At 41.5% G+C, this 13,076-nt stretch overlaps 1 protein-coding gene across 2 annotated transcripts in view; it reads right to left on the bottom strand.

Annotated features, from left to right (window-relative positions):
- Window positions 1-11,132, bottom strand: part of col5a3a (collagen, type V, alpha 3a) — a 45,654-nt gene extending 34,522 nt beyond the window's left edge. For both annotated transcript variants that reach the window (XM_034712347.1, XM_034712348.1), the window contains exons 1-3: window positions 10,843-11,132; window positions 715-882; window positions 75-288 (exon numbers count right to left, since the gene is read on the bottom strand). In XM_034712347.1, the coding sequence (XP_034568238.1) occupies window positions 75-288; window positions 715-882; window positions 10,843-10,927 (467 nt within the window). In that variant the 5' untranslated portion in view covers window positions 10,928-11,132. The remainder of the gene's footprint in view (window positions 1-74; window positions 289-714; window positions 883-10,842) is intronic.
- Window positions 11,133-13,076: the final 1,944 nt, after the last annotated feature.

Genomic DNA, 13,076 nt, shown 5'->3' with positions numbered 1-13,076 from the left:
CGGCAAAGAGGGGGATATTTTATTACAGTATCTGCTCTATAAAGAGAATAGTCAAAGGCCCTCAAAACACTCACTTTCCATCGGCCAAGTTGATCCTCTTGAAAATTGGGTACATTTCCGGCGAGGGCTTTCCGTGCTGATCCTCATACAGGAACACAGGCGAACGGCCCACTTCAAGCCCCAGCTGCTGCACCCCCTGGTCATCATAGACTGAAAGCAGGAAGAACTGGGAGCCCTTTTTAGCTCGCACTGTAGCCATCAGGGAAAAATTTTCAGGAAATTTGGAATCTGTAAGTAGGAGAGGAGAGGAGATGAGATGAGAGGAGAGGAGAGGAGAGGAGAGGAGAGGAGAGGAGAGGAGAGGAGAGGAGAGGAGAGGAGAGGAGAGGAGAGGAGAGATGAGATGCTGTTAAATCGTACAAGAAAAAGCACAGCAGGGAGCAGACATTTTTATAACATGCAGGCACCACCCGCTGTCGGTGAGACCTGACTTAGGATAATAATAATGAAAAATATTGCCAATGAAAGCAGCAAGCAGCCACGATGAGGAGTGGAGGGAGTGCAAAGTCAAATATCTTCATGTTATATTGTGAGCAGAATCCCTCATAAAATGACACATTTGAGTGTTTTTTACGCTATTTTTAGAAAACCTTGAGTTCTTCATTGCTTTATGGACGGGGGCTTTGCTGTCTAGTAGGAATAAAAATCCTCTACCTGGGAAGACCTGTTTGGTGGGAGCACTGAGTTGGATCTTTTTGTCAATCTTGTAGGCCAAGTCTGTCTCCTGCATGCTCCTCCTGCTGGTGCAGAGACCAGCCTCCAGAGACACCCCATCCATGTTCTCTGACAGCTCTAACACTCGCAGAACATCTATAGGATCAGCTGAAATAAAAAGAAAAAGAAGGTTAAAGCATCTGCACATGGCAACAGTGTTTTTAAATACAATGATCATACACAGTACTGTGTTTTCTTGTAAAAGGTGAAGAATTAGCTTTGATAACATTGCTTAAATACTTTCAGAAATACTGTGTCTTTGCTGGTGTTTCTAGCATTGTATGAAAAATTATAGAGACCACTTATGATTGGGTGGTGTTTGTGGGCAGATGGCAGCAGCATGCTGTTAGTCGAGTCAATCTAACATTTAAACTTTGCACTTTGTTGTCTGGCTGGGTTAAGTACTAGTTGTTACAGAGCAGAAGAGCAGGGTTTAGTGCGGTTGCGAGCCGATCTTAAAGTGCAGAGGCTTCCTGCTTCCTCAGAGTCGGAAGAGACAAGCTCCTCTGAGATGTGGCAGCAGGTGGTCAGGCTGCTGTGGGTGTTATTATAGGATAGGGTTGGTACACAGCCTAGCCCATAATCCTACAGTAGTGCACCTGACAGCTGACACCTGCACACCTCTCACCCTGCAACGATGTGTCTGCATCACATTGAACACTTTACTGCCATAAAGAACTGATCTAATTTCTGATGAGATATGTTAGAGTAATTCTATGAAACTCTTTCAACAGTTTAGTTTTTGATCTTGTTTATTACTACTATGAGATTTTCTTATGTACACATACACACAGTATCAAATTATGCATATTTACATTAAGCTTTGAAACTGTTTCCCCTGCAGATATGAGGTATCTCCCACTGTTGGCTCTCTCTCATTACAAAGAGCCTGTGTTTTATTAGCAGTCTGCTCGTTGTGTTATTAGATGTTCTATTGATAAAGCGCTGCCGCAAGCATTAGCCAGGATCAGAGCTTTGTGCATAGCCGGTCTCCCACCAGCTGCTAGAGAGAGCCTGTTCAGAGCAACTCAACACTTAGCATTCCAGGCATCTGAAATGAGGATCCTAAACTCAAATTACCTCTTGTAGCTCATGCTGCTCATACAGAGTTTGCCTTTTATTCTCCTTGTTAATTAAACATGTGGACAGAGTTTGTCTTTGCCCAGACACTGCTTGCAGAAGCACATAGCTTTACATTTTATGGCATTATTTATTTCCATAGCAGAGGCTGTTTATTCCAAGCAGCTTTGAGAGTTCACCCTCATGTCCCATAATATGGCAACCGGGCTGTAAATGGGTTAAGCTGTGAATTACAGCAGGGTCCCAACAATGGACACTTTAGGTACAGATCTAAAGGTATTTAAGACCTCAGGACATACATTTTGAATTCGCACAGAATCACAAACAAGCTGTGGGAATCCAGTAATTACAAGAGCTGAAGAACCTTCTGGATGTTGTATATGATAGCACAAGTAGTTTTTACACACATAGAGTCACTTCAAATCATTTTCAAATCTGCTCCAGCCATCATGACTTCAGGGCAAAGGAACAAGAGTGAGTTGACTTTTAAAGATCTCAGCTCAGTTATTAACATAAGCATGAAGGAACGTTGTTACTTCTTTTCAGGAAAGATTCAAGTGCGATGTGTTAATGACTCAATTAATGACTCAAGTCTTTCAGTCTGGGCCTGATGTACATGTATTTGCCTGATGATTGAAAATGGTTGACAATGATAGTTAAGTTGGCTAGTAAAGTAAATCGGTTTAAACTAAACTCACCGCAATTTCAAACAAAACATAAACAAGGCATGCATGTCTGGGTAACTTTTATTTTCACAGCTATAGGCTTCTTTTTCACCCAACAAGATAGCATCTTTATTTTCCTCAAAGGCTTAATTCTTCACATAAGTTCAATTTGCACTCTAAAATCATGTCTGGGTCCTAATCCTTAATGTGTGGACTTAATTGAACTGGAAGGGGTGTCTCTGTCTTTGTCTAATCCCATATGAGCTCTTTTAGCTTCTTTGTGGCCTTGTTCAATTCCCCACTTCAAATCAATTTCCTTTAGAACAGCAAAGTTGAAAGTTTGTATATCAGTCAACGGTCAGACACTCATCCCTCTTCTGCTTATTCTCGTTCTGTCCATCTATCTGTCTTGTTCTTTCTCCATCTCGCTCAGGTAGCCTTGTGCACAGGGAGGAAGAGAGGTCATAAGGCAGCAATGTTTGGAACAGTCTGAATAATGCTCTGAATTAAAACAACATGGATCTAATTATGCAGGATTCTTGGGTTACTGTCTGCTCATCCAGAACAGCACCTGACAAAATTGCCTTAAAACACAATAACAGAATTAATTCAGAATTTCTAGAAGGTAAAATTCTGCCTAAACTACTTTCTTTAAAATAACGTAACTGTTGCTCAATCCTTAATATGCTCAAGCTATGCGTTGAGAGCATACTGTATAAAATATGAACGTAGTATCCGTGACGTCACCCATCTGTTCCTGAGAGCTGTTTTGAAGCAAATCGACGGCAGCAGCCATATTGGAAATGCGGAACTCAACCAGGTAGAGTGTGATGTATTGTGAGCCTCCTAGCCAATAGCTATGTGTTCCCGACCGGGACTCACGTCAGTCATGTCCTTATTCGGGAAAAACTTGTAATCTTAATATCTTCTGAACCGTCACGTTAGAAAATAATTAACCCCCCGTACAGTGTGTGCCGATAGAGATTAGCTTCGTAGGGCCAAGCCGTTTTTTGAACCAGGCTGTAAACATGTTTATTAATGCTGCAAAGATCGTCTTTTTCCCATTCATGTCTATGTGGTTTCCGGTGTTTCTGCAGCCAGCCTCAAGTGGATTTTCGATGTATTGCAGTTTATAACACTTCCGCATGGGCTTCATAGTTTGAAACCGGAGTTTGCCTCTTGGTTGACAGGAGAGAGTTGACCTATGACACTCCAACGACAACAGAGAACAGTCAAAATGTGCATCAATGCCAGGGGGAGAAATTTGAGAGAAGAACAGACATTCCTCTCGAAGGGGACAATTCACAACAAACTGCCAGTTAAACTTTCAGGGAAAATAGGCATCCCCACCCAGGTGTGCGAAATAAACTGTTAAGAGATTAGTTTGGCAAGCAGAATCAGAAGACGTGGGAACAATATGTTGGACTGAAGAGGATGTAACGCTGATAGCTCCAGCAAACACATCAGAACACCAGTTCAATATGAGAATGACCCACATTAAACACAAGCAAGTTTCTGCAAAGTATCCCGTATTTCATCATTTCAATACCACAACTCTTGATTCTGGCGTCAAGAGGAAAACCCCAGGCTAGTGGCAGTCAGCCATGTGAAGTCTGGATCCAGGCAGTAATCAATAAAAGAAAGTTATCTGTTGCCTTCTCTGGAACTCTCTGAGTTTAGTCAGTTCTTGCAGCCTCTTTGCCTATCCTGCAGCACTGACTGTGGGACTGTCTGAGCAGGCTCTGCTTGCATCTCATTAGGCTTTGTCAAAATTGTGACCTTATCTCATCTGTCAAATAATGTTACCTGTAGAGACAGATAGTAAGAGCCAATGGGCATTAAGCAGATAAACATCTTCAAGAACAGCTACTGAGAAACAGATATCACAAGCTACAACCTGGTTGTTAATCCATGAGCCTGTGCAGAAAGCTGTCTACAACTTTAAGATATGGCTCAACGTGTTTCAAATAGTATCTTCGCATCTCTAAGGACTTATGACTCAGAGTTTTTTCCATTCAAAACTAAAGGTCAAAGCACAGGGGAAGTAGCCCGACATCCGGCAAATTCACAGACATCAGGCAATACTTACAAAACTGAGAAGCTAACTACAGCATGTAATTACTTCATGTACAAAACAATAAAAGTATAAAAATCCGTCTGACAGACACTTTGCCTACTTCTTCTGGTGCACTCTCTCTGAGACAATCTGCCCAGTGACAGTGATGTCCATGTCTCAGAGAAAAAAAATCAGGGCACTACCCTTTGGAAATAGCACCAAACACTACATCTGTTTATCTTCACTGCCTGTGTGACACTTGACACAGTTTCTCCATGCCTTGTGGTCAAACAGCTCAGTCATACATGGACATAATATATTCTCTGTGTTACTAGAGCAAATGTCTCAGAAGACATTCTGTATGACTCACACCACCTACACTCCCGGCCTGGCCTGAAAGTACTCCTCACACACACACACATACACACACAGACACGCACACACACAATGCTGGACTGTCAGAAACTATTGCATCTGGTAACTGGGGAATTTTAACAAGAAATAATGCCAAAATGAATCTGGGCAAAGAGAATTTCCCATAGTAACTTAGATCACATCCTGAGATGAGTCAAAAAAAGCACTGACTGTAATACCTTACATTTCTGTGGGGACACATCTTACAGTAAAAAAATATCATATGCTTAACATTAAGCACAAATAAAATGACTCATAATTAAAGTGTTGCAAGGAATCATGTTTTTTAGATTGATTGAAATATAACAAGCTATACAAACCTGAAGCACTGGTAATACATCCAGTGGAAATACTTGAATAAATCCAGACACAGTTTCTCCCAGGCTCCATGAAGAATAGCCTTAATCTAATTAGCGGTGGGCGTGACCTTTCGTCAGGGTCACTGCTGTTTGTGGACAAGAACACTATGAGGCGAGGCGAGCTAATACACACTCTGAACAGATGAAAATTGCAACACATGAACAGCCAGAGACGCTGTCTGAAACAGAAGGAAAAAAAACAGCATCTTGGACCTGTGCCCTCCTCAGAATTTCTCTCTGAATCACTGTGTTGTTTCATTTGTCAAACACTCCACTCTGTTACTTGAAAACAGATGTTATTAAAAGAGAGAGGAGTGTGTTTGAAAGACTGAGGTACATTTATTGTAACAGAGACAAAGAGATTTGTTAAGATGAAAGCATACAAGCTGAGAGACGGATATTTATCTCATTGCGGTTCTGTCTGCTTTTGGTTATCACTGAAAATTTAGGAGCAAGCCAAGTCAGCCGTTTTGTAGGCAACCCATGGCATTAGCTTTAAACTTATTTTCATGGTGTTATTATAGATTATTAAGATATGAATATTATAATGAGATTTTTAAAAAAGTGATGCTGAAAGCACCAAAGAGTGCTTTACATCAAGTCTACAAACCATGTTCAGCATGTAATACCAAAATATTTATAATACCACAATTTAAATATTTATAAGATGATACTCTGCACCCTGTGTAGCATAAGAGGATACATGCGAAAGCAGAGGCTATGGAGAACTCTGCGACAGTGGAGTTTTCATGCAAAACTGCAACAGGCACTAACAGAGAGGTATGGTCAGTATCAGGGAGGACTGGGGCTAACTCCACCAGCAACAGAAAATGTTCTGGACCTACTTACAAATAAGTAACTGGATTAAAGCAGAGACTAAGCAAAACTGTGTGCAAAGATTTATCTTTGTCGTTTTTTAAATGAAGGAGTTTCACCATCAGTACTCGTGACTGGGACTGTAAAGATTCACCAATCCAAATTGTTGATTGATTTTAACTTTAAAGAACCAAGTGCAACGGTCAGCAGGACAATGGATCGGTACAAACGTTCTACGAACTGGTCAATGGCCCAGTTTGAACTAGCCTGCATATTATGCTCAGCTTTTTTCAAGCTCACGGAACTCTTTGTGACCTTTTACTTTTTATGAGACTAATGTTAGCTCAGATGGCTAGCCAGTTAATGCTAGTTGGAGAAAATATCCTCTGCAATCACTGAAGCAATTCACAGTCACCGAGTAAGATATTAGGACATGCAGACTTTAAATCCAAAAGTCTGCTCATCTGTATACTTTGTAGAAAAGCGGTACAACCTTTGAAGCAAGTATTAGCAAGCTGTAGCCCAAGCTGACCAGAACATTTAACATTGTCTTGCCACGATTTAACTGCGATTCACCAAAATGTTAGTGACTTACCGTTGTATTGCTAAAGTTTACAACTTAACAGTGTAGTTAGGAGTGACAACTTTCCCGGTCAACACATTCGACATACACAATTTGAAATAGAACATTTTCTCAAGAGCACACCAGAACTGTCAAAGTGAGACACTTGGGTTTGGGGGAATTCACGTTTCAGTTCGTATACATTTGCAGAGCCAGCACCACTAGCCTTCAGTTCTCCTAGCAGGTTAACATCAGCCTGTGCTGGTTATGGATCATACCAGTCAAGTGGTAACCGGTCAGATGAAGCAGACAAGACTTGCATATAACCGTATCTCCATTTTCTATACACCACCAAACCATGCCATGCTACAAGATGCCATTTGTCATTTGTGCTAGGTTACTTTCAGGTAGTAGAGATATGATAGTAGCAGCCCTCAACCTGAGCTACAGCCCCAGTGACGGGTGACTCTGTTACAGCTTTGACCCAAAATATGACCAAAAATTTGTCCTACAATACTGAAAATATTACTAATTTCTTTAACAGACTAGTAATTGTAGTGCCATCTAGCAAGGCAACATTTAATCATTTAGTCAACTAAGTGTGCACACCACTAAGTGGATAACATTAACTAAGGACTCCAGGCAGTGAATGACCGAAACATTTTAATTTAAAAATGATAAGAAAACAAATTTATAATCAGTGTTTGGCTGAATGTGTGTTATTGTCTGTCTCCTGTATTAGCGAATGCTCACTCTGTGTTATCCTTTTGGTGTTGAAGCTGCAAGTTTCTACTGGAATCTGGCCACACACTTCCTTCCAACTCACATCAGAACCACCTTTTTTCAATCTCCACAGTTTGTTCTGCTCATGTTTGTTCACAGCGTGATGAGCAAGCAGGCCAAAAGCTGCTTGGCCCATAGAGAAAACACCTGCCCCTCATGGCCCCTTACAGCGCAGGCACGATACTTCTTCATTAACAGATACTTCTATACTTGTGAGGACACTCTTTGACTACAGTCCACTCCTAAAATTATTTTCCACTCTACGTCTAAAACTGGCCCTTAACCTTGTTTGACCTAGTTTCTTATTGTTAAGTTCCCATTGGGAGGCGAGGGGAGGGTTTGAAATGTCCTGATTTTGTTAATTAAACTGTTATCCTTCTAAGGGTACCAGGTGTGATATAAACCACCAAGACATAAACAAACACAAGAGCATACACTTGATTTTTCCCACACTTTTGCAAAATAATCACCTCTGGTACAAAGGACTACCAAGATACAAACATGCAAGCATACACCTGACAAAGGCCATTAAAGTTTCATCCGAAGCCGTCATTTAGTCTCTCAGACATCAAAACGTTGAGGCGTGTGTTATACAGATATATACACGGGCTCCTTTTGAAGTCACGTCTCTGTGCTTCAGAGGGACAGAAATTCTTTACAAGATGTGGGCCTCTGTGGAATCACTCCCCTCTGTGTTAGCAGCTTAGTGCCTTTGCTAAGTGACACTTGGCAGGTTCAGAAAAGTTGAAATATGAGCCAGGTCACCATGTCACAGAGGGTAACAGATTGTTTTTTACAGAGAGAATATTTTGGTAGTAAACCTAACTCTTGTGACCACTACTCAGAAGTGAATGTCCATATGAACTTTTCAGTGGCTCATAAACTGGGAGAACAAAGCTGATGAAATGCAAGGGGATGCTTCAGAGAAGTCAGCCCGTCTGATGTCTGCTTATTGCAGTTCTACAGGAGGCATCTCACACCAGTCCTGAAAAGCTTCCTAAATCATCCAGTGATCAGAAACACAGAGCGATAGAAGCCCGGGGGGAAAGTAGTCACTGAGTTTCTGTAAGCCAGATGTGAGTGGAACACTATAGAATGCAGTCCGGTGTCATGAATTGTTTAAACCTCACTTCTACATATTAAAGAAAACTTTTCCCCTAAACGTCTGAGAAGCAGTTTGATATAATACTTGCAGCATCAGCATCTCAGGGACAGACATTGGCATATCAAAAACAATGTTTCCATTGAAGAAACACAAAATCACACAGGAGAGGAAAAAGCTCGAGCTGTAAGAGGCGTAAAATTCCTCTTTTCCTAGTCTGTATCCTGCAAAATTCTGCTGCTTTTTCATTTGTTTTCATTTGCCTCTAATTTGTTGCCAGATCAAAGGCGAACAAGGCTTGCCATCCTCCTATGGGAGTCGGATGCAGGACCGGCGAAGAGGCTGGATCAAATGGTACCCAGTGAGGGGGCTGTACGCACCATTTCCCCCCCTGTCACAGAACCAGTCGAGCATGAGGTAGGGTATAAGAAAGGGAAAAAGGGATGATGTAAATGAAGAGATAAGGCAAATAGAATAAAAACAAACACTCCCTATTCCCAGGCTTTGAACACTGCAGCAAAAAAGGAAAGTTGTAGAAAAATGTGTTGAGGCAAAAGAACAGAGGTTTCTAACTGAAACTAACTGTGGACGTATGCAAGAATGTCTCACTTCCTGTCAGCAAACATGACTACAAAGTTCTCTCTGATCTCTGTGGAACACACAGAAAGCATTTGGGAAAACACTCTTGTTCTATAATACACACATGCACAAAAAATTTGAGGCACAAACACTTTATCTACCATGTGCACGTATCTAAGACCCCCATATCAGCACCACCAATGTGTCATGCACTTTTAAATCATCTCAGCCTCTCACTTCACAGGCCCTCATTAGAGCAGTGGACACCAGGGCCACAGTGTCACTTGAATGTGAGTGTGTCCTTTGGCTCACTTCCTCCTGCCATCAGCCAAAGAATTCCAACAAATCCTGCCAGCCATAAAGTGTGAGCATGTGGAAAGCCATGAGTGAAAATAAGGCACCTTTAAGTACTTTTTGGTGATCACAGGGTTAACTCCTGCTGTTGAAGCATGAAGCTCCTTTGGGTGAGTCTCTAAACTGCTGCACCTGCAAGGCAATTGTCTGCTGCTAGTTGAAGATACTCAGGACATGGCCACAGGGCATGAATTCAGTGTGGGTGACAGACACCAGTGGGCCAAATGATATGCAGTATGTATGCTCAAGCTGGTAGTTACTGGCTAAACTGGGGACAAGGAAGTCCAAATATGGCTGCAGCACTTGCTGAACAAGCAAGCAAATGTGGACATGAGCAGACAGACACACACAGCTGTTTGACAGAGGCCAGCCCTCTTCTTGCAGGTGGATCCCTGAACAATGAGTCAAGTCTCTCCTCCTTCAAGACACAGTGAGACTAAGTTACAACCATGTAAGATATGACCTGAGGTGGTCGTCTGCAATAAAACGTGTAAAATATTAATGTGTTCCAGAATAATCATAATAAGGCAGTAAGAGTGTTAGTGCTAAGCGCCTTCACTTAAGACCCGAGCGAGCAGAGGGCACATTAAACAGATCCATGACAGGAATTTTAATCTACTCAGCTCGGTCAGTGTTCAGCCATTCACCTCTTTCTCAAGCCAACGCTAAACCTCTTCACAGTAAACCGACGCTGGTCACAAGCAAACTCAAACATGACATCATACATCTCCTGAGATCGCTCCAAGTCCTCCAGCACACCTGACGCTGGAAGGACACACATTCATATCAAACCTTGGAGATAGTTTTAGTTGAAATGCAAGCTGGAGCAGGACATTTTGAATCAATCTCAGTGTGCACGTTGTGCAATGACAAGCATCATTTATTAATATGCATTTCTTAAAATACCTGATACATACCATTCTACATCATTTGCTTTGCTCTTAAAGGTTTCTACAAGTTGCAAAAGTTAGTTGAAGCCAGTTTTAATCTAAACCTAAAGCAACTTTGTGGGGCAAGTTTTGGCATCTCTAAACGTTGACATATTCGAAAGAACACATATCATACAAATTAGGATCTACAGTGTAAACAATGTGTTTTTGGTTCGATATTTTTGCTACAGGTGTTAAATAATATTTTCTAGGTGTCAAATAATAAATGCAAGTGCTCTTAAACTGAATGAACTCAGTGAGGTCAGTGCATAATTTAGAGAGTGCACAGACGGATGAATGTCGACATTTTCACAAACATTAGTAACACTTCAACTTGTACACTACGAGTTTTTCAACAGGATACTTTACCCGTCTGTGCCGTCGTTACATGAAGCAGAATCAAAATAAATAGCGGTGTTCTCCTGCGTGACCTGCTCCTTATTAAATGGTCCATCTTTATCAGCGGAGACCCCCCTCTGTCTCCCCACCAGAACTTTCTGCTGCACAAGTTAAAATAGCAGGAACTCAGCAGCCATGCGGGGAGAAACGCAGAGAAGCCAGTCTTGTAGTAGCTCCACTTGCTTGATAGTTGGAGAAGTTTTGTTGTGTGTTGGCTCTTCTCAAATTCGCTCTGTCCCTCTCATTCAATTTCTCCCTCTCTCACTCACTCCCTCCTTCTGTTCTCCTCCTCCTCTGCCTCTTCCCTCCCATAGGACGCTGTCCTGGGCGCCTGCACAACACTATCCATCATAAATTACTTTTACAACTCGCGATAATTTGTTAGGTCTGATTATATTAAGGGGATTGATTTACAGCAACATTGTGTTGACCTGTCAGTGGTATGATTTTTGCAAAACTTGCAGCCCTTTCAGCTGATTTATCATGGTAAACAAGAGGCACATCTGAGTCTTTGTACGCCAGTATGGAAAATGTCAGGGTGATATTAAATTTATGAGGTGATACTGATGGTGCCACATTGTCGGATATATCTGCATTGAGATGTTTGTCATTGTCATGTTTTTGGATTTCCATTCAAGCCTCAGCAGAGAGGAAAGATCAGAGGTTCAGCTAAATCTTTTGATGCCTGAGGGTGTATCCAAGCTTTGAACTTACACACAGCACTTAATAATACTTCTCATAATTACAACACCTCTGGACAGTTCATGGAGTAAGGTATTAGCAGGTTATCTGTCCCATCGGTCTAATGTCAGCCCAGAATTGCTGCAGTGTCTCAGTAGTACATGTTCAGGCTGAAGCTTGACCACTGAGGCTGCAGGCTAAATCACCTCAGGTCAAAGGTTGAAGGCTGCTGGTTCAGGGGCAGGCAGAAACATTATTTAATTAAGGGTACGCACCACTAGATATAGCACAATATAAAATAAGTTTGCATGAAACACCTACAACTTTTTAACATGAATATGCAGAAATAATCGGCTGTGACAAGTCACCTACCTCTTAATACTCCTCGGAGAATCCCTCCAAATCATCTGCCAAAACTTAAGCCTGCACAGTGTCGATTACCTGTGCTGGCTGAATATCGTCCAGCTAGAAGTCTAATTAATTCTAGGAAGACTGTGGTATTCAGTTGAGGCATGCTCAGTGATAAGACTTGTGAAGACCTTGTCTAATTGAAAATGACCAAAGATAACATTTATAGAATCCAAGCTAGAGCAGGTCTGTGCAAAGTGAGTGAGAGAGAGTTATAACATTCAGAGAAATATCATCCAAACCAGCATGTCTCAAGAGAGAAGTCTCAAACCACAGCAAGAAGGACAAACACATTCATTTTAATGTGACAACTAATGTCTAATATCCTTAAAGTCTGTTCCATACAGCTCTTAGCCAAACCAACCCTGCGCCACAAATTATTAATCACTCACCAAAAGCTACTGATCGTGCTGATCCAAAACTTCTGAATGCTTCAGTTTTAGGTCAGCAACATTAAAAAGGATTCAACAACTTTAGAGTATAAGGGACCCTTTAGAAACATACAAGATAAAGGGTACACTTCCTGGGCTTTAAAGAGAGTAAATACTGGAAGCAAAAGTGGGAAAGTGATTTGATAGAATATAAAAATGTATGGAAATGAGAGATAGCAGGGTGTTTGACAGAAGCACTGAGATAAGCAGACAGATGGAGGTTGATCTGGAAGGTAAACAGCAGACGCCCTGACCTCCCACCGTCTCTCTCCTCTGTACCAGCTTAGCAGGCCTGAGTCAGGGCCGCATTCCTAGCAGCTTTTAGCAGATAGTTGCTAAGAGTCCAGTGGGTAGTCTGAGCTCTGGGTGTGAAATATTTCCACAGCACGTGCTATGTAATTTTGTCCAAGTGCTGAACCTGTACAACTTACACATTATTACTCTTTAATTTATAACCCATAACAGACAGCAAACCACAGAAAAATGTTCTTTTCCCCAACATTAAGTAAACCTAGACTTTTTTCACCTGACTGGCAACAGCTAGCATGAGCCTGGCTGGGACTTAACACAAATAAATGTTTAAATGATCACACCTCACATGACTAATTCAAATTAAAGACAAACCTTTGTCTCAAGCTAGTAGTTAGTTAACTTTCAATAACTCAGAAGGTTTCAGAAATCATA

The sequence above is a fragment of the Notolabrus celidotus genome, chromosome 20 (assembly GCF_009762535.1).
Source record: "Notolabrus celidotus isolate fNotCel1 chromosome 20, fNotCel1.pri, whole genome shotgun sequence".
Classification (NCBI taxonomy): domain Eukaryota; kingdom Metazoa; phylum Chordata; class Actinopteri; order Labriformes; family Labridae; genus Notolabrus; species Notolabrus celidotus.
The sequence above is the reverse complement of the archived record's forward strand: the minus strand, read 5'-3'. Positions and strand labels throughout refer to the sequence as shown.